This window comes from Rhinopithecus roxellana, chromosome 14 (assembly GCF_007565055.1).
Source record: "Rhinopithecus roxellana isolate Shanxi Qingling chromosome 14, ASM756505v1, whole genome shotgun sequence".
In the NCBI taxonomy this organism is placed as follows: Eukaryota; Metazoa; Chordata; class Mammalia; order Primates; family Cercopithecidae; genus Rhinopithecus; species Rhinopithecus roxellana.
Genome location: NC_044562.1, coordinates 125,393,081 through 125,413,111, shown reverse-complemented (window position 1 = coordinate 125,413,111; position 20,031 = coordinate 125,393,081). Strand labels below are relative to the sequence as shown.

The 20,031-nt window shown below is 42.8% G+C and overlaps 1 protein-coding gene across 10 annotated transcripts in view; it reads left to right on the top strand.

Moving 5' to 3' along the window:
- The window catches only part of MGAT5 (alpha-1,6-mannosylglycoprotein 6-beta-N-acetylglucosaminyltransferase), a 333,504-nt gene that overhangs the window by 231,779 nt on the left and 81,694 nt on the right, over positions 1-20,031 (top strand). For all 10 annotated transcript variants that reach the window (XM_030916139.1, XM_030916138.1, XM_030916140.1 and 7 more), the window contains one exon: positions 7,276-7,409. In XM_030916139.1, the coding sequence (XP_030771999.1) occupies positions 7,276-7,409 (134 nt within the window). The remainder of the gene's footprint in view (positions 1-7,275; positions 7,410-20,031) is intronic.

The following is a 20,031-nucleotide window of genomic DNA, read 5'->3' as shown; positions in this document are numbered from 1 at the left end:
TCCACGTGTTAACATGACCTCTGAACTAGGTACTAAGTCTTTCCAGCCACAAAAACCAGCTCTTGAAAGCTCAGCTTGGATTAGGCGATTTCTCCTCAGAGACTGCAGTGCCTTCCTTTTGTCCATGGGATGATTTTCAAACTCCACAGCAAAGTATTCAAGACCTTAGGCTCTCTGGCCTCAACCCCCAACCATATTCCTCCCCAGGTCTGGCCCCAGCCTCACCCAACAGCCTGCTGGTCTCTGAGAAGCAAAATGTAATGTTTTCTTTAAAACTCTATTTAAGTGACTTCCTCCAATTTTCCAATCAAATTTATAAAGAAATGTAACCCAATTACAAAAACAGGGAAAGACTTCCTCCTACTGAAAAAGGCTCCCCTAACCCTGGTGTAACTTTTATCTTTTTCACAAGTATGTTTTTACATACTTGTCACATACTTACCAAAATTTTGTATCTCCTTTTTTTCCACTTAATACATCATCTTTTTTTTCTTCAAGACTCTACTCAGATTTGAAAACCATTGTTTCCAAGACTGTTCTACAGTCAAGTGGCTAGTTCCTAAGTCATAGTTATTTGGGGATGCTTTTGTTATTTCTTGAGATTTAACTGATGCTTTTTTAATGGTTGCCAGGTACCTGGCTTGGCATATATTTAGGTATTATTTCAGTCTCTGCCTGTAGTCTATGCATATGGCTTGTTATAACCTCCTAAAGGCCATCTTTTATTTTTCACAGTCTCAAACAAGGTGCATTATATCTCAGTAAATAAATGCAAGAAATCTGCCTGCACAGAAAAATAAGAGTGAAGGCATTTGCCTTTACCATTTAGAAGAGAAAGCTCTAAAATTGATGACTTGCACTGTAAATTTTCCAGTATTTGGATAGCTCTAATTATCTGCACCACACCCTCATTTACAACTTCATCTGGCTTGTGTAAAAACATTGGCAGTGGTAAATCATCTTTGTCTAATTGAGTTTTTTCCTCTCTTTCCCTAGAGTTGATGGCTGAAAGTAACAGTAGCAGGCATTACAAGATACCCCATCCCTGGTTTCAGATCTCAGACCTTATTTTTATATCCTACAAAAAATTCAATAACCTTTGAAATCAGTTCTACTTAACAGCCTCACTTTTCATATCATTGCCATAGAACATTTACTACATTGCCTGAGCAAACTGTGTTCGTATAGTTTTATTTATTATGTGTGTATGTGTTAAGTACCTACAACATTTTGGCTGTCATTCACAATGTGAAGACACAGAAGAATTTGCCTTCTGGGTGCTCACATTCTGTATAGTCAAGGTTGGAGAATATTCAGCGTTTCTTGGTACTTGTGGAAATTTGGAGCAGAAAAGACAGGGAGCTATAACGAAGTTGAGAGAAGAGCAGATTAGGGATTCTGGAGGTGTTTAGAACTTTCCCATTTCACCTTCCACCTCTTTGATTTTTTTTTTACCCCCTTCTCCTCTTTCCCAAATCCTTGTAAGGTGCTCCTTAGTAAAGGCTACAGAGGTGACTAAGCCTAAGTATTTTCTTGTTCCTTATGAGTGTCAGTTTAGGAGTTAGATTGGAATCTTTATTTGGTTGTCGATTTTATCCTTTTGTTCAGTGTGTGTCCCCTGACCATCTGTGGGATGTCTAAGTCTCTGTTCTCCGGAAGCTTACTTTCAGTGGAGTCAGGAGGTATGCAAAAATAAGACCTTCTCGTACTTCCACTTTAGAAATTACAGACCCAGGTGAATGGAGCAGGGAAAATTTGAGTGCAGAGGCGAGGAATATCCTAGTTGTGGCAACTAGAGGCAAGTTTTCCCAGGGTCCTCAAGACCCTGTCGCTTACTACGCTGCTTTTTGCTCATTTCTCTCTACTTCCTTGCTGTTTCTTGAGTAGAATAGGCACACTCCCCCTCAGGACCTTTGCATTGGTTGTCCCATCTCTTGGAACATTCTTCTTTTAGACTTTCCCATCTCCTCCTTCAGGTTTTTAACTCAAATGTCATCTCAGTGAGACTGACTGTGACCTCCTCTTTTAAAATGCAACTCCTTCCTTCCCCAACTTTCTACTCCCCTTCCCTGGTTTATTTTCCTCCATAACTTTATTGCTATCCAGTATTTATGTTTCACTTACTTTTATTTTCTTTTTCCTCCCCTGGAATCTGAGATATATAATGGCAGGAATTTTAGCTGCTTTGTTTATTGCTGGAACTCTAACATCCTGAAGAGTGGCTGGCACATAGTAGGCATTCAGAAAGTCTTTTATTGATGGAATTAAACTAGAATGAACAATATTGCCTATTCTGTTTTTAGTCCATGCAACAATGTAGGGAAGGAGACTGTTGTACAAATTTAAGATTGCAGAAACTTCTTTAGGCCAGTGGCCTCATCTTACTTTCTGTGTCTTCCCAGGGAACTTACTTACATTGTTGGGCTTTCGGAACATAATGATTGTCATTATCATTGACATTCCAACCCTGAATTTCTCCCAGGATCTGGAGCTCACAGCCATTTTTATTTGCATGATCAAATTGAATGATGGCTTGTGGATAAAAAATTTTGCCTGGCAAAACAGAAATTTTAGAACCAAGTCAGTTCCCATTCATGCAAATAATAAGCCTGTTGGCTGTAGCTAAGGATCAGTTAACTTCCACATACAATTTTATTTTTAGGGCATGACAACCAAAGGAGCTATTTGTGATTGAAACTGCCATTTTGGCCTTTAACTTGAATCAGGAGGGCTCTTGCCTTTAAGCTCTGTGCAGACCAGTGAGGAGTAGGATCAGTCTCGTGGTTCCTTCAGTCTGAGTCTCAGCTTTCAGCAGTGTTATTCTTCTAAGGAGTCCATTCCCTCCTAAATTGCTTTTTTACACTTGAAAATTTTACCCTGAAGTGCCTTTTGTCAACAGTTTAGGCGCTCATCTTCTCAGCTCAACTGTATATTAGTTTCCCTAGCCTGCATCCCAGCCTTCTTTCTTGAAGAAACTAGTATCACCACCATTTGGGGGAAAAAAAAAAATCAGTTTTTGTAAAATTTGTCACATAATGTAGTAATGTATAGTTTTTTAATCCAGAATTCTTGTGTGACATAACTGTTTTTCAATGCATTTGTTTCTATTGTCGGTTTCATCAGAATCAGCAAAAATGTCATGAATATGATGACAAGCAGTATATATACTGTATCAATCCATATGCCAATCCTCTCTCTATCCATCAATCCACCGTTTTTGCTGGTTTTTCTTTGCGGGGGGGGGGGGGATGCATAAAAGAACCCTCTGATGCCTCAGCTTGACATCATTAACTGGAATTCAATATTTTGAGGGGAAAAATGAACCACAAACTTAGAAAAAAAGACCAGTAATTGGGTTATTTCTAGGTGACGAAAGATATGTAACTTATTTTTTTCTCATATTGTTATTATCTGAAAAATGTTTTAATCTGAGGATATATTTCTGTTATAATCAGGAAAACCAATAAATCCATTTGTATTTAGGAAAAAGAAAGTCTTAGCAAAAAAGAAGTCTTAGCAAAAAGTGAGAAGGTCTGGACTAACAAATATGAAAAGGAAAGGATGAGTTGATGGATTTTTGAGAAACTAATATCCCTGGGACTGCTGACTGTGAGGGCTAAAGAATGGGCCCAGGCTGGCACTGGGGTTTCTTCTCTTGGTGACCAGGGGACGTGAAGATATATAACATTCTTAGAGATGTTTGGGACTTACTGATAGAAAAAACAGACCTCAAAAATTTATGCAATTGAAAGAAAGCTCAACTTGACTTTTCAAGTTGACCTTGAAGTAGTTGGTAAGCTCCTTGAGGGCAGAAACTCATCTTTATATTGTAATTTGTCAATACTTATAATATAACCTAGTTTGTAGAAATGCTTCAAAACATTTGTCATTGAATGAATTATTCAAGCTAAGCTAATAGTATTTCTTAGAAGTAGTTATCATCATACTCTGCTCAGGGAACACATCAAGCTGATTTGTAATCATTTGTAAATAGGTGCTTCCAAAGTGCTTAAAATAGTGTTTCTCTTAATAAGAGATGTTTTGTTCTAAATTATCTTAAAATCATTGCTAATGTCTGGCAAATCTCCTGTAGTTTTGTAGCATGTAAAAAAAAAAAAATCTGTGTGGTCCCACATACATATATGGCACAAGATACTGAAGAAACTGAGGTGATACTGCATATGTATTCTGGATCCCTCTTGTGTATTTTGCTCTACCTTAGAACATTATTTTCCTCTGAAGCATGGTTTACCACTGCTGTTCACAGGGTCCAGAAAATTATTTGGACTATGAGGCTGTATATTAGAGTGACTTAAGGAGTTGATGCCCTGAAAGCAGCCAGTCAGACTCTGAATCCCAGTGTTGCCGTTTCCTAGCATGTAGACTTGGGTAGTTAAACCAAATCTCTCTGTTTTCTCATCTGTACAAACGTGTTACACGGTTATGAGGTTAAAATGGAAGAGTAACTATAATGCACTTAGCACAGAATTTAGCATGTAGTCAACTCAAAATATCAGCATCTTTTTTAAAAATCACATTTGTTTATCCTCTGGGATGGAGGTATTACTGAAAGTACAGGATTTCCTGCATCCTGTTTGAAATTTGTTTGATTTACCTTAAAATGTAAATACCTTCTCTTTGAATCCCTCCCAACACAATAAAAGTCTCTGTTCCCTTCCTAAGGCAGAGCAAAAAAGAAAGGTTGGCCTGAAATTTGAACTCAATGAAATGGACATTTCAGATAATATCCTCCTGGACTTGTGGCTTTTGATTTATTATAAGCACCATTAAGAACACTTGTGATAAGACCAGGGCGCTCTCGGCAGATGTTACCAGGCAGGCTCCAGCTGGTGTTCAGATCCTTGGAAGCAAGCCACACTGGACCCGTAGTTACTTCAGAATCACCTGCTGGGGCGAGTCACAGCTGTGCAGACCCTTATGTGGTCAAGGTTTAGTGTCCTGTGGCAAGTTTAGAGTCACCTGGGAGGAGAAGGCATGTAGAGGTCAGACCAGTGCTCAGGCCTTGGCTCATTAAATGTGGTGATACTGTTTGTAACTCTCAAGTCTCACCTGAGGTCCTTTAAACCACACTTGCAGGTTGTTGATCCCTAAGTTAACATTCTACAAGGTGAGACAGGAGTTAAAGTGTTTGGATGAAAACATAGAAGAGAGTTTAGATGTGAAATTCATAGTGTCAGAGTTGATTGAATACCAAATTATAGTCATAGCAGCAAAAGCCCACCATTCCTCACAAGTTTTTCTGATATTTACTTCTCCCTCCCACCAGTCAAGCTAGAAGCTAGGAGAATCTTTCACACAAAAATGTTACATATATGTATTTTTTCATTTGGGTAGCTAAAGCATTTTATTTTTTACTATGCATTAATATATTATAATATGAAATAAAACCCATTGTTTTACTTGCTGGATTATTTAAGTGCCTACCTAAGGACTAAATGACTATATTTCAGAAACAAATATTTCAAGCATCATGCTTTAATCACCATGTAAATTTTCTGAAAATAAAAAAATTTAAAAACACCTGATCCTGAAGTAGAGTGTCAGGTTTGAGTTCCAAACTTTTAGAATTAACACAAAATTTTACAAAGAAATATTTTAAGCTGCACCGTAACACTGATAATGCACACAGGCTGTGTTCCTGTCCCCGCTAATCCTTGAAAATTCCCTGTGCCCTCAGCTCCTCAAAAGGGGGAGGAAAAACAACCATTGCCTCTTGTTGGCAGTAGAATTTATTCAGTAATTTACTTTCCAGCCAACTGCAGCCATTGCCATTGCCTCTGGGCACTTGTTCAAAAATGCAGAAATGAAATAACAGATTGGCCGGACTGAACACAGCTCCCCAGTCACAACCCTATTATCTCCTCATTCTGTCACCCCCATTAGGCAAAAGCCTGGGAAACGGAGGGTGACAACACAGTATTTACATGGCTCGTGCATTTCCACAGCTCAGGGCTTCCTACCAGTGTCCCTTCTTCATCGTGTTCCCCTGCATGCATGGTGGGTGACATTGTAGTCTGGGCATCGGAGTCCTAGGCCTGTGCTGCAGGCTCGCCTTTTCCCATCTGTCTGTCTGAAAGGATTTCTGTGCTGCTACAAGCCTGGGAAACCGCTCCTCAATCCTAGGACAACCAGAACGAGATGAAGGGACCAGCTTTCTCTATTTGCTGTCCACCTACCTATGAATGGATGTGGTTAAGGTTGCAGTGTGTGGACTTTTCGGAATCTTGTGTATATCTCAGTTTACCAGGAGGAATTTGGTTTCATGTTATTTATAGCTGTTCTATTCAGGTCAGAGCCAAGCAGAGCAGTTGCTTCATTTAATATCAGCCGCACATGGTCTCTGCAGGCTCATCTCCTGAAAAACTGAGATTTCTCTTGACAGAATGAAGGTAAAGGAGAAGAGGGTCTCTGTTTAATCCAGAGAGAATTATTTTCTGATTGTCACTTGCTGGTGAAATGCCTTTTAAAATTACAGGCACGAGATGCAGATGTTTGGAGAGGGTGTGGGGTTACTGTCCCCCTTGGTCAAGTGTTAGAGAAGTTACAGAACCCAAATGAGAGAAATCCAAAATTTTCTTTTCCAGAATAGCATACTCTGTAGACAGTATTCCTTTGCAGTGGTTGGTTTTTTTTTTTGGAGTGGTTTGTGCCCCAGCAAGCTTTACCTTTTATTCGGTCTTCATTCCATGCACCTGTTCAATATAACCCCCATAATTACATCTTTTATGAGTGAGTAATTCTTAGAGGAGATGAAAGGTTCTGGGGATTATTCATCACTCTATCCCTAAACCTCTTGTTATGTAGCTGGGTGAAAAACACAGCTGGAGTCAGATTCAGTTACTTGGGGGCTCTGCACCTATTCAGAACTCCCGATCAGCCCTGCCCCCTACAGATTTCTGGCCAGTGGGTGGTGAAACCTGGGTGAGAGCATTTCTGCTGGGAAACGGACAGTAGCCTTATTCTGAGGCAACAAGGAAGAGAATACACAGCTTAATGATTTTCAGACAGATGTATTTTCCCTAAAAAGAGCAGGTTTTGGTTCAGGTTAATCCATCCTAGAGAGAAGTATTCTTATGATGGTTTTACTGGGAACGTGTGGGAGAGGGCAATCCCTCACCTCCCTCAGGTGTAAGAAAGAACAGGGTAAGATGAAAACATTTTGTTATGGGTAAGGTGGCCTGTGTTAAATATGTGATTGTTGTTTCTTCTTGCTGATTGGACACTAACTGTCCTCTCCATTTCTTTGCACACCAGCTCATACCCCAGACAACAGTTTTCTGGGGTTTGTGGTCGAGCAGCACCTGAACTCCAGTGACATCCACCACATTAATGAAATCAAAAGGCAGAACCAGTCCCTTGTGTATGGCAAAGTGGATAGCTTCTGGAAGGTGAGTCAGTCTGTGCGTGTGTCTCTCTCTGAAAAGAAGCTTGTTGGGTAATTTAACTTTGATCCAGGGAGTAGTCAAGCCAAGTGCCCAGGGCTTAATGGGATCTACTTAGACATAAACAAGAATGTGCAAGGATTCAGTTGTTCAGCATTTGGGTTTCTAACCAAGGCTGTACCTGCTCTTCTGGTAGTGGCTATACAACAGCCCCCTTCACTCTCTGCGTGTCAGAAGAGACACATTCTAGCTGCCTTCACACCTTGTACTTGCTTCTGAGAGCCAGGGCCCTCCAGGGGTTGAATATCTTTCTGGAGCAAGGTACTGCACAGGGAGAAACTTTACCGAGGGGAGTTTCCCTCTGCTTCTGGGAGGTAGTCTGTGGAGGTAGGCAGCTCCCTTTCCTGGGAAATGCAGTGGCCTTCACATCCTCTTGGCTATAGTCACTACTCACCTGACGTGGAAAGTAAACTCTTGCTGGGGCTGACTGTAGGCAGTTTGTTCAGGGAGGTCTTGGCTGAAACAGCACTCTTGGCTACAGACCAAACCAAGTTTTCCAAAAGCCTTGGGCCCCTTGGCCCTCCTAAGTTGATTTCCAGAGTACATCTGGGGAAAGTGTAACAGGAGAGGAACCAGATTGGATGTGACCTGTTGACAGGTAATGCAGATCTTTTTATGTGTGAAGTCTGCCTCAATAGGCAAATATCATAATTTTTTTTTTGAGGAAACGTTTTTTAGAAGATAGAAGTCTTCAGGAGCTCACAGCGTGCCTCTTCCTAAATATAAGAATTAATTGCTTTCTTGAATGATCACAGACTGTGGTCTTATGTTACTGACTAACCAAGGAAGTTAGGAATCCTACAACTGAAGGAGTACAGGTGATGTACAGGATAAAGAATTCGTTGGTACTGCTTTTCTGGCCCTGTGTTCAGAAAAGGAAAAGCAGTGCCCTACCCACCAGCTCTAAGGTGCTAACTACACCAAAGGGATGATGAGATCAGCCCATCTCCAGGGAGGCAGATTTAATTCCAGACAACTCTGTCTTAAACAGCTAGACCTTTGTCTTTGCTTAGTACAGTAGTTCTCAGCTGCAGGCTATTTTATTTACCGATCCCCCTATGCCCAAGGAACATTTGACAGTGTCTAGAGACAATTTTGGTTGTGATGTCTGGTCAGTGGTGCTACAAGCATGTAGTGGGTAGAGGCCAGGGATGCTGCACATGTCCTACAATGAATGGGATGGCCCCTGGCACAAAATACCAGTAATGCCAAGGGTGAAAATCCCCCGGCTGGTAAGAATGTTTCCTCTGTATGTTATGCCATACTTTGTTGTCTCAAGTAAAATGAAAGTTAATCTAGATTGTAAATGGCTATCGAAGATGGTCCCATAAATTTGTGTGGCTGTCCTTGTGTAAAAATGTGTCCTGTGTTGATAGTGCATTTTCCAGCTGACTTTCAGCCAGACTTGGGTTAAAACAGGCATATTAGGTGTTCTCATGCTCAGCTTGTTCATGAAATTAATGGTTTATGGCATTAGTTGTAGGCGGACTGTGGCTTGTAAAGAAAAGCCTCTGCATCTGCTTGAAGAAGATAGCTTGCATGTCCGTGTGGGCTTGATACAGAAATTGTATCACTTTCTTTGGGGGCCAAGTGCAACTACCTCCTAGCACCCTTTGGCAACTTTTTCCCTTTCCCTGGAAAAACAAAACAATAAATTGGTTCTGAAAGATTTTGGTCACCTGTTTTGGATAAATTAATACTGCCACTAAAAGGGTGACTTTTCTGTGCCAGTAAGAATACCGAGGCCAGGCACGGTGGCTCACACCTGTAATCCTAGCACGTTGGGAGGCCGAGGCAGGTGGATCACCTGAGGTCAGGAGTTTGCGACCAGCCTAACATGGTGAAAACTCATCTCTACTAAATACAAAACAATTAACCAGGCATGGTGGCGGGCACCTGTAATCTGAGCTACTTGGGAAGATGAGACAGGAGAATCCATTGTATCTGGGAGGTGGATGTTGCAGTGAGCTGAGATCACGCCATTGCACTCCAGCCTGGGCAACAAGAGCAAAACTCCATCTCAAAAAAAAAAAAAAAAGAATCCCAAAAGCATTAACCATGTTGCTCAAGTGATCTGGAGTGAGATTTAGAAATCTGTCCATGTTTTGAGGTGTTAAAACTCCACGTGTGCCCAAGATTCTGTGTACCTGTGCCATGCGTCACCTAAAGACTACAAAAGGTTGGGTTGCAGTGTGTCCACGTTCATCTTTGCCTGAGTAATAACACCCAAAAATCCTGGGTGTTACTTCAATTTTATTACTTCCGGCATTCTGTGCTGAAAAAAGCCCAAGAAGGTGAAAAATCCTATAAAGTTTTCACATGAATTGCAGTATCTGAGTGCTCTGTTCCTATAGTCATATCAGTATACTTACTAAAATACTAGATACTAAATGCCTATCAAGAAAAACAAGTCTATTAAATATACAAGCTAAGGAGGAGTGAACTTGTCCTTTAATCTCTTGTCCCCAGATTGATGACCAAGGTACTCAATGGTCTTGTCCTGATGTTATAGTCCATGATGGGGAGGTTGAGGTGGGGAGGGGAATCTTGCCATCAGATTCCAGAATCCCAAGGGTATCAACTTAGGAACCACCTGTGCCCAAGCCCCTTCATATCAAATGAGACTGCTAACAGCCTGATCCCAAATACAAGTCTCTCTTCTTACCTCAGGAACCTAGAGTTCTGGGTCCCTGACCTCTACCTCTGAGACCATCTAATGATCCACTCCTGCTAACACTAGAGGTGTGCCCAGAAGAACAGCAGTCTATCCAGTATGGTCAAATTCAAAATCCTTCTACATTCTTTTAAATAAAGTCATCAGAAATGGAAAATTGATCAACTTTGTAAAAAGAGATTTTTGAAATATGGGAATTGAAGTGTTAACTATATTACTTTAATTTCTGTGTTTCTTTAAAAATAGTATCCTGAGCACAACTGAATTTTCAAGTGCTGGTACAGAGTTAGTATCTTATGTTTTCATGATCCGATGGCTGCTAAGGTAAATGTCCTGGAGGCCTTTCTTTGACCACGCCAGGAGAACAAGAGTTGCCTCTGAATGACACATTGGGATTCAGACTCGCAACTTAACCACGTGTAAGGTGGTTGACTGTCCTGAGCCTCAGGTCCCTAGCCTGTAAAGTTGGGACAGTAATAGCTGCTGGCTTCTCGGCCTTACTAATCCACACATCACCTGAGTATCTTGTTAAAATGCAGATTCTGGTTCATACCTGGGATGAGACCAAGACTCTTTCTCACAAGCATCCAGGTGATACCGATGGGCTGTTAGAAGAGCATGCTTTGAGCAGCAAGATCTTAGGATAGTTGGAATGTGTATAGTGTGTGGCACAAAGTAGCTGACCGATTCGCAAATAAATAACTCCCATTTTCTACTTAACCTTTGTCTACCTGCTGCTCTTGTCAGACTGCTACCTGTCACTTTTTGCTACTGTGGGTGCCTAGTTCAGTCACCCTCATTCTCACTTTCATATTTGTAGACCTTGCTACTTCTGATTTCTGCCACCTAGCCCCAAGAGCCAGGTAAAGCTGTGGTGAGCAGTGGACCGTAAGAGGAGGTGAGAGACACGCTGTCTTCCTTGTGTCCTGCTGTCCTGGTTTGTACATTCAGGTGCCGCTGGGCAGTGTAATCATAGACTTGGAGATGGATGACTGGGTTCAAATCCTGACTGGGCCACCAGCTGTCTAAGGTTGGGTACATTACTTAGCTGGTGCACAGTAAGTCCAAGTACATGTTTGCTGCTCTTATTAATGTCATTATTGGGGCCAGATAGGAAATGCTGCAATGGGAATTGGTGGGGAGGTGAGCCAGGGAATTCTATCCTGTGAGGAAATGGAAAGTATAAGCCTGCCCAGTGATACTCGAATTGTAATTCTTAATCTATGTAAGTGGTTGGCAAACTCTAGCCTGTGGACCAAATCTAGCCCAACATTTGTTTTTGTCAATTACATTTTACTGGAAGATGGCCATGGTCATTGCTTGTCCATGGCTGCTTTTGCACTAAAATTGTAGAGTTAGGTAATTGTGGCAGACTGTATGACCCACAAAGCCTTAAAATATTTAATCTCTGGCCTTTCCTGGGAAAAGTTTTCTGACCCCTGAATTATGCCACATCCCAAGTAAACCAAGTCTCTCTCAGAACACTGGCCAACAGTCCCCGGCATGGATCTCATTAGAGGTCTTTTTCAGGGTTCTTGATTATATTCTTCTGTATGATTGAGGCTGGTGGATAGCCAATACGTGGAAAAGTGAAGTGTAACTTAACTGAAATCCTGATCACTCTAGAGATGGAGCTCCAGGCATTGAGCCTGGTACCTCTTTGTAGGCATTCAGCAAAAGGTAGTGCTTATTTAGTAACTAATGCGTTGATAATAAAAGAGCCTTGAATCTGTGTGGTGTTTCTGCTTCTTGGAGCCCTTCACAGCCATCATTTAAGGTGGTACAGGCTGATGCCTTTTAAGGAAACAAGGGCAGCTGTTATCTTCCTTAACCGTTCTGGTGTGTAGATGAGGAGCTGGCTCAAAGAGGGAGAGTGACATGGCCAAGTCCGAAGCAGGGTCAGGGCTCTGAGCTCTCCTCTGGGAGACTTGCCTCCCTGCTGCCAATAGTTCCATGGAGCTGCTCCACCGCCACTACCCTGGAGGGAGTGGGTCTGTGGTTACAGCAGGATTCTAAAGCTGGGAAGGAAGGTCTCTCTGGGTGAGCTAAGTGTACAGCAGCAGCCCTGAGCAAATACTGGCATCACAGGTAAAATGTTGCTCCTGGCTGCTCACCGCAGGATCGCCAAGTCAGCAACAGCCTTGCAGCCAGTTCTGTAGAGTAAATAAGCCTGATATGAGCATTTCAAATAGTTTCCAGCTCCAGGCCCCAGGGCCTGGTGTGGTCCAGCCCTCGCCTACCTTGGCAACAACCAAAGTCAACCAGTCTTAACTAAATTTGAAAAGTTCCTTTTTATCTAGACTTCAAAGACGCTGTGGTTTTAAAGCATCCCCTGAAATGACATATGATCCCTTTCCTGTATGCCTGAGAAATCAGGCAGCAGAACTTTCAGAAATGTGACCCCACTTCCCCCACTCCTGCCCTTTTCTACTTTATTCTCCATACAGCAGCAGCCAGAGTGATCTTTTCTAAAATGCAGATTGAATCGTGCTACTCCTTTGCTCAGACTCTGCAATGACTTCATTTCACACTTAGAACACCTTACCTTTACAGTGAAATCCAGTCAGGGTTGTGTGTTTTAGAGAGGTTCTCTGAAGCCAGCCACTCCTGCTCTGTACCTACTCCTCTCTGGCTCCTAGACTGTAGCCACAGGGGTCCTGTGTGTCACCCATTCCACCAGGAGCTACCACCCTCTTTAATGACTGCTGCCTGTCCTGGCTCACCCCAACTGGAGCCACCAAGACCACCCTGTTCCACACTTGTGCCTCAACCAGATGTCACCCCTCCCCCTCCCTAGCATAGCACCCTGTTTATTCCTTTTATATCATTTGAATCATCTTGTAATCATATAATTATCTTTTGTTGTCAATCTCTCTTCCTTACTAGACTATAAGCTCTGAGAGTAGGAATTGCGCCTGTTTTGCTTACCCAGCTGCCTGGCACATGGTAGGCACTCGGAAACTACTTGAAGACTGAATGAATCTCCCCTAGGTTTAGCTTAAATTACTGTTTATCCATGGAACCTGGGATACAACTTAGAATGCTTTCTGCCTAGGACACTCTCCTGTGTTCTCTGCTGACCCCAGGGAGACAAGAAGAAGGGAGTCTGGTGGAAAAGGAACAGAGCTACACGTGCACATTCCCCAGACCCCATAGAGGCTTCAAGAGTTTTTCTAAACCTCTTGTGAGATTAGCAGGGAGATGGCATGGGAACAAGATGCTGCACAGGGCAATGGGAACTTGGCTGTGGTCCAGCTCTGCTGTCATATGATTGGGACAGGCCATTCCAACCTCACTTTCCTCACTCGCATAAATGAAGGTATTGGTTTAAAAAAAGAATGAATTATTATACACAACAACATGGATGACTTCAAAATAAGAGGAGCATTTATACTGTTTGATTCTGTGTATATTATACATATAAAACTCTACAAAATGCAAACCAATCCATAGTGACCAAAAACAGGTCATTGGTTGATTAGGGAGGGGAGAGGAGGAGAGATGGATATGTTTGCTGTCTTGGGTGTGGTGATAGCTTTATGGGTTTTACATTGTAAGTGTGTGTGTGTATATATACACCCACACATGCTTAGGGAGGGGAGAGAAGGAGAGATGGATATGTTTGCTGTCTTGGGTGTGGTGATAGCTTTATGGTTTTCACATTATAAGTGTGTGTGTGTCTGTGTATGAATGAGGCAGACTTTTATGTGTTCCCATAAAGTCTAGAAATTTGCCAAAGTCTAGAAATTTCTTATCCTTTACAGACAAAATTTGACAACTCCTGGATGAGATCAGTAATTATTCACCTGTGTGTTTTTGGAGCCCTGGGGTCTGCTATTATAGGTGGGTCAAGGAGCAGCCACACAGAATGGGCCCTGCCTCAACAGAGCAGTTCTCATATATCTGTGGCATAGATTTGGCTTTTGGCCTTCCAGTAAGGTTTAACTGGGGAAAAGGGTGGTTAAAGTCTCTAGACTAGGTGACTGCTGCATCTGAGATGGAATCCCATTCTGAAAACTATGTAATTATCTAGCTTACTAATTTGGTTGACTTGGGCTTAGTTTAAATTAATGCAAAATTGAAAATGGGAGTCATTTGGGGAAATGCCATTTTATTTCATAGTAGAAATTAACTGCTCTTAGCTCATGGTTTTAATGAACCACCCAAGACCTTTGTGATTAAAGAATGTACTGAAACCCTTGAAAGAACACATTTTTGTAAGTAGATTAAACCTTGTCATTCTGTTTTGTTCTTCAGGCTGCTTAGCCAGGCTTCTCTGCCCATATAATATAGAGATAAATAAACCAGATAAATTTAAAGCCACCCTAAGTCAAATTGGCATATATTTTGAAATAACAAAGTTGGAATCAGTTTTGTTGGATTTACTGGAAAGTCTGATGTGATCATAGCTATTTGTTCTGGTTCCAACCAGAAGAATGTTAAAAATTAGAAAATCATGTGTCTCCTGCTTATTTCCCCTGGGGGAAAAGTCAGAAAAGATCTTTTCATGATCCCTTGGAGATGGCGCTTGCCAGAGGCAGGGAGTGGCAATGGCGGGCCCCCGGGGGCAGCCACTCACCAAGCCGTGGTTACCTGTGCCTGGCACATGATAAAGTGCACTCACATCACAGAGCCTGTTCTCTAAATTCAAGGATAAGATTGGAACAGGCAAGGAAGGAACAGAGGAGAAATCAGATGCAAAGGGAAACATCAGAACTGAATCATTAGCTTTTAAGATTCTAAGAGCCATGGTCCAGGAGCCTCAAGGATTTGTTTTAATGGTGTTGGCTGTATGCTGACTATAACATAACCCCATGTGGCACCCCCTTGTAAGCATGTCAGTGTTTGGTAAGTGTATGTGAGTAGGAATCAATGTGGAACTAGGAGTCCATGGGACCCGGAGGGTAGCCTCACCCGATGTCATCACCCTACTGGTCCATTCCCTGTTTCAGCAAGCTTTATGCGATTGCCTTAGATCCATGAGATTTCCTTGTCACACATTCTTCTTCTTGTACCCATTTCAGCCCGGAGACACTGATTGGACATGGTGTAAGGGAGGTGGAGGAGCCTTGGATGGGAAAGAAGATGCCCAGACTTTCATTTCTGTTGTGCCATTTATTGGCTACTTGTCCTCGGAAGTCATTTGCCCTCTGGGTCTCACTTTCCTTATCTGGCGCCCTCCCAGCATCATTCTGAAATCTGAGGTTTCAGAAGAAGCTTTGAGTTGAATAACGAGTTCTATGTTCCAGGCCAAGTCATGCTTTCAGTCTCCTGTTTAAAAGTCTATCGAGAGGCCGGGTGCGGTGGCTCATGCCTGTAATCCCAGGACTTTCGGAGGCCGAGGAGGGTGGATCACGAGGTCAGGAGTTCAAGACCAGCCTGGCCAAGATGGTGAAACCCCGTCTCTACTAAAAATACAAAAATTAGCTGGACATGGTGGTGGGCGCTTGTAATCCCAGCTACTCGGGAGGCTGAGGCAGAGAATTGTTTGAACCGAGGAAGCGGAGGTTGCAGTGAGCTGAAATCGTGCCACTGCACTCCATCCTGGGCCACAGAGCAAGACTCCCATCTCAAAAATAAAAATAAAAATAAAAAAATAAAAGTATCGAGTTTGGGGGCATAAGGGTAAGAGGAAAATAAAACCAAGGCTCCTTTTTCAGCATACAGCTTCAGTAGAAACCCCAAATTCTTGAAATCTGTATAGTAGACTGTAAGTTTTTTCTCCTTTCAGAGCCCAGCCCACTGACACTTTACAGTTGACAGCCCAGCCCAGATATGGGCTGCTGTGGCTTCTACCGAATCATGCTTGGGACTGCCAGTTTTCTTTTGGATTGGGGCTTGACGTGGTTAGGAAGAATGCATGGCAACCTGCCCTGAATCTGGGACTTGGAGCCTATCAGCTCCCTGCCCTTTGATAATGGAATAGTCTGTAGACTTCTTCCCACTTGTGAGAAAAAACTCCCCCTTAGAAGTCAACTGGTAGAGCTTCTCATAGCTTACAGTTCCAAGCAATATCTTGGTTATAGGTCCAGGCAGGACTCTGACATGGCCCTCTGGAATAGCATTGATGTGTGGGGTTCTTTGCTAAGATGATTTCCAGTCTGTGTTCCAGGGAGATTTAGGAAAGTTGAAGTTCATTCTTAGAACCTAAGTCTGTGTTTGTTGTTTTGTTTCATTTTTAAAAAAAAAAAAAAAAAAAAAAAAAAAAGCTTACGTGGTCATAAGTGCCAGCTGGGAACTTGTTCAGCATCCACATGCCAGGGCCCCTTGTCACCCTCATATAGTCAGAATTTCCAGGGAAGGGACCAGGAAATCTGTGTGTTCCAACAGGTGCTCCAAACAGGCAGGCTTGGGAAATGCCACACTAGGTAGCCACCCATTTTCCTAGTTCAGAAAAACCTTATCTCTTCCTTTCCATGTGTGGTATATGGCTGCCATGTAACCAGCAACCACATCAGGCTGTAGAAGACACTTGCTATTCCACTATTCACTCGTTTTACCTTGGCCACATCCAGCGCTCAGAGCCTTTGCTTCTCAGTACAGCTGACCAACTGCACGGCCTCCAAGGACTTGCCCCCTTGTTTCCATGATAACAGCCAGTCGCATAAATCCATGTGGGGTGCAAAACATGGATATGGGTTTCAGTAATGTATCTCTCAAGAATGCTTATCTTTTAACCCAAGAATGCAAATGAATTTTTTTTTTTCAATTTTAGATCTTTTAAAGCACTGTCTCGTAGCCTTTTGAAGCATGTATCTGTTTTATAGGTGATAGAACAAAGCCTCAGACATTTAGAAGAAACAGTCCACCTTTAGGATAAATCATATTCTTCTCAACCTTCCTTTCCTGTGACCTTTACACTGTAGAGCAGGCCACTCATGGTACAAAGGTTTGAATGATAGATGATAGAATCTTAGACCTTTGTCCCAGGTGGTTAGGGAGGTGTTCCAGAAACCTGGGAATGGAGAGTAGTTTTCTTGGTGCCCCTGCATGAAAACTACTAGCCAGTTGCTTATTGCATGGGTGGCTGGTGCCCTCCCAGCAGCATAAACAGCTAAGTGCAAATCACTGCAGCTGTGAGAAGAAAACATGCAAGACTGCTGTCGATGAAAAGAGGCTCTTGGGGCTCAGCAGAGGGTCTCCCGTGAAAGCCAGGGCTGGCTTGGGAAGCTGGAAGCTCAGGCAGCCAGTGAACATCCTGAGGGTGGGGTGCTTCTGGAAGGTTCCGAATCACTGCCTTCCTGCTCCAATAGCGCTGGGATGAGTTCATTTGTAGCTCTTAGTAAACACAGCTGTTGTGGTTGTAATTTGCCTGGAGGCTTTTTACTATTACTCCAACCCTAACAGTTTGGCAGCTGATATGGGAGCAGTGGTGTTGAGGGATGGGAAAAGAAGTTGCTGAGAGCAAAGAGAGAGGGTGGCAGCTGCCCATGGACAGAAGCCACTGAGCAAGTGCGAGTGTGTGGAAGCTGTTCTCCATGGACAAGGAGGAGGCAGCGTCTCACATAGTGACCCAGGGGCCTTCGGTGCCCAGACGATGAGCAGTACAGGGAGAGGAGCCAGAGGACCCGTGTGGAAGGTTGTTAGAAAAGCATTGCAAGATTGTTCCCCTCAAGTGAAGAAAGGGTTGAGAGCATTCTTGAAGGGAGACAGAACTCGAATGCCTCTGAATTAAAACAGTCTGAAAGGCATGGTCTACTGAATGTGATTGGGCACTGATTTATAAGAATGAGGTAATTGTGTTGATTATGTGATTTTCCACCTAAATAGAACATTATTGAAGTATAGCTTGTAAGAAAACATGGTTTGGATGAGATTTCTAGGCATAGTCCCTATTTAAGAGTATGGTGACAAATTGAGGAGGTAGACTTACACTGGTCCATCCCGGACAGCAGGTTGTTGGGCTGGCAGGCGATAGCCTCATTGTTCAATACTGAGATACTGGGGTGCTCCCTCCAGTGTTCCCACAGAGTTCCTTGTGGCATCTCAGCCTTCCTGAGGTGGTGCAGTCCAGGCATGGAGAGACAGTCAAGGGCACTGCCACCCTCCCAACTCGATGAAGGCTTCCCAGCTGGGGAAGGAGAACTGGGGACTTCATTTGGTTCAAGGGTGAAAATCCCTGAGGATGCTCCAGCTTCATCTTGGGAGAATAATGTTCATTCCTTGGTGACACTGCTAGAGGTTCAGACCACACCAAAAATAGGAAGCCTTGGAACGAATTCTCTATGGTCCTTATCAACCATTGTTTAAAACATCAGCCAGTGGAGCAAAAACACAGCAGTAGAATGAAACAGAGGTGTGTGTGGATTTCTGCCTTTTACTTGGAGAGAGAAGCAAAGTTAGATGTATGATTTTAAAATGAAGGTGGAGAAGCAATTCTCAAATCTGGGAAGGATGGGGGATTCATAGAAGCCAGTGGAATATGTTGGGCCAGTTAAAGGAAGTCTCGCCTCTTTCCGGTGGCTGTTTACACTGCTGTGAAGAACAAGTATATGAAGTGTTAGTATGGATTGGCATCTGGGGGCTTCCCGTGCCAATTGGAGTGCTTAAATTTTTGATAGAAATGAAAATTATGAGATTTACCCTGTAGAACCTTCTACATTAGTGCAGATCCATGTCATAGACACCTTGAAACATAGGCCCTGCAAGAACAGAGCTTGCTGTTGGAGTTTTACATTAAAAATACAGACTCTAATCCCAGCACTTTGGGAAGTCCAGGTGAGTGGATCACGAGGTCAGGAGATTGAGACCATCCTGGCTAACATGGTGAAACCCCATCTCTACTAAAAATACAAAAAAAAATAGCCGGGCATGGTGGCAGGTGCCTGTAGTCCCAGCTACTCCAGAGGCTGAGGCAGGAGAATGGCGTGAACCTGGGAGGCGGAGCTTACAGTGAGCTGGGATCACGCACCTGCACTCCAGCCTGGGCGACTGAGCAAGACTCCGTCTCAAAAAAGAAAAAGAAAAAAAAAATACAGATTGGGAGCAGATTTTACAATGTGGAATATTTGTTGGAAGCAGATTTCAACCTTCAATTGCAAGAAAGGGTATTATGGCATTGAGAAGCAGTGATAAACCAGTTTAGAAAATATTTTTAATATTTGTGCTTCTAAAGCCATATTTAGCATCTATACACAATTTTATACTTAAATAAAAATCATATATGCAATATATGCTCATAAAACCTGGTGGTGGCTATGCAGCCCTCAGTACTGAATGAGTCCATCTGCAGTCAAGATAATCAGGACTAGCCTGGGCACAGTGACTCATGCCTGTAATCCCAGTACTTTGGAAGGCTGAGGTGAGCGGCTCGCTTGAGCCTAGGAGTTTGAGACCAGCCTGGGCAACCTGGTGAAACCCTGTCTCTTCTAAAAATACATAAATTAGCTGGGTGTGATGATATGTGCCTGTGGTTCCAGCTACTCAGGAAGCTGAGGTGGGAGGATCGCTTAATACCAGGAGGTCAAGGCTGCAGTGAGCTGAGATTGTACCACTGTACTGTATAAATCAAGACTCCTGCTCCAGCCTCGAGGGACAGCAGAGCTCCAGGGAATGCTGGAGCTGTCCCTACTCAGTTGTAATTTGTACTGCTGGCCAGCCTTTGATTCTCTCCCTCTTTTTTTTTTTTTTTTCCCCTCAAGTTTACCTAAACTCCTTCCATAATGTTTGATGAAAGAGTGGAGTCATAAAATTCATGGTTGTTTGGTGCTCTCTAACTTTTCTTTTCTTTTTTTTTTTTTTTATTATAAGTTCTAGGGTACATGTGCACAACATGCAGGTTTTTTTTTTTTCCCCTCAAGTTTACCTAAACTCCTTCCATAATGTTTGATGAAAGAGTGGAGTCATAAAATTCATGGTTGTTTGGTGCTCTCTAACTTTTCTTTTCTTTTTTTT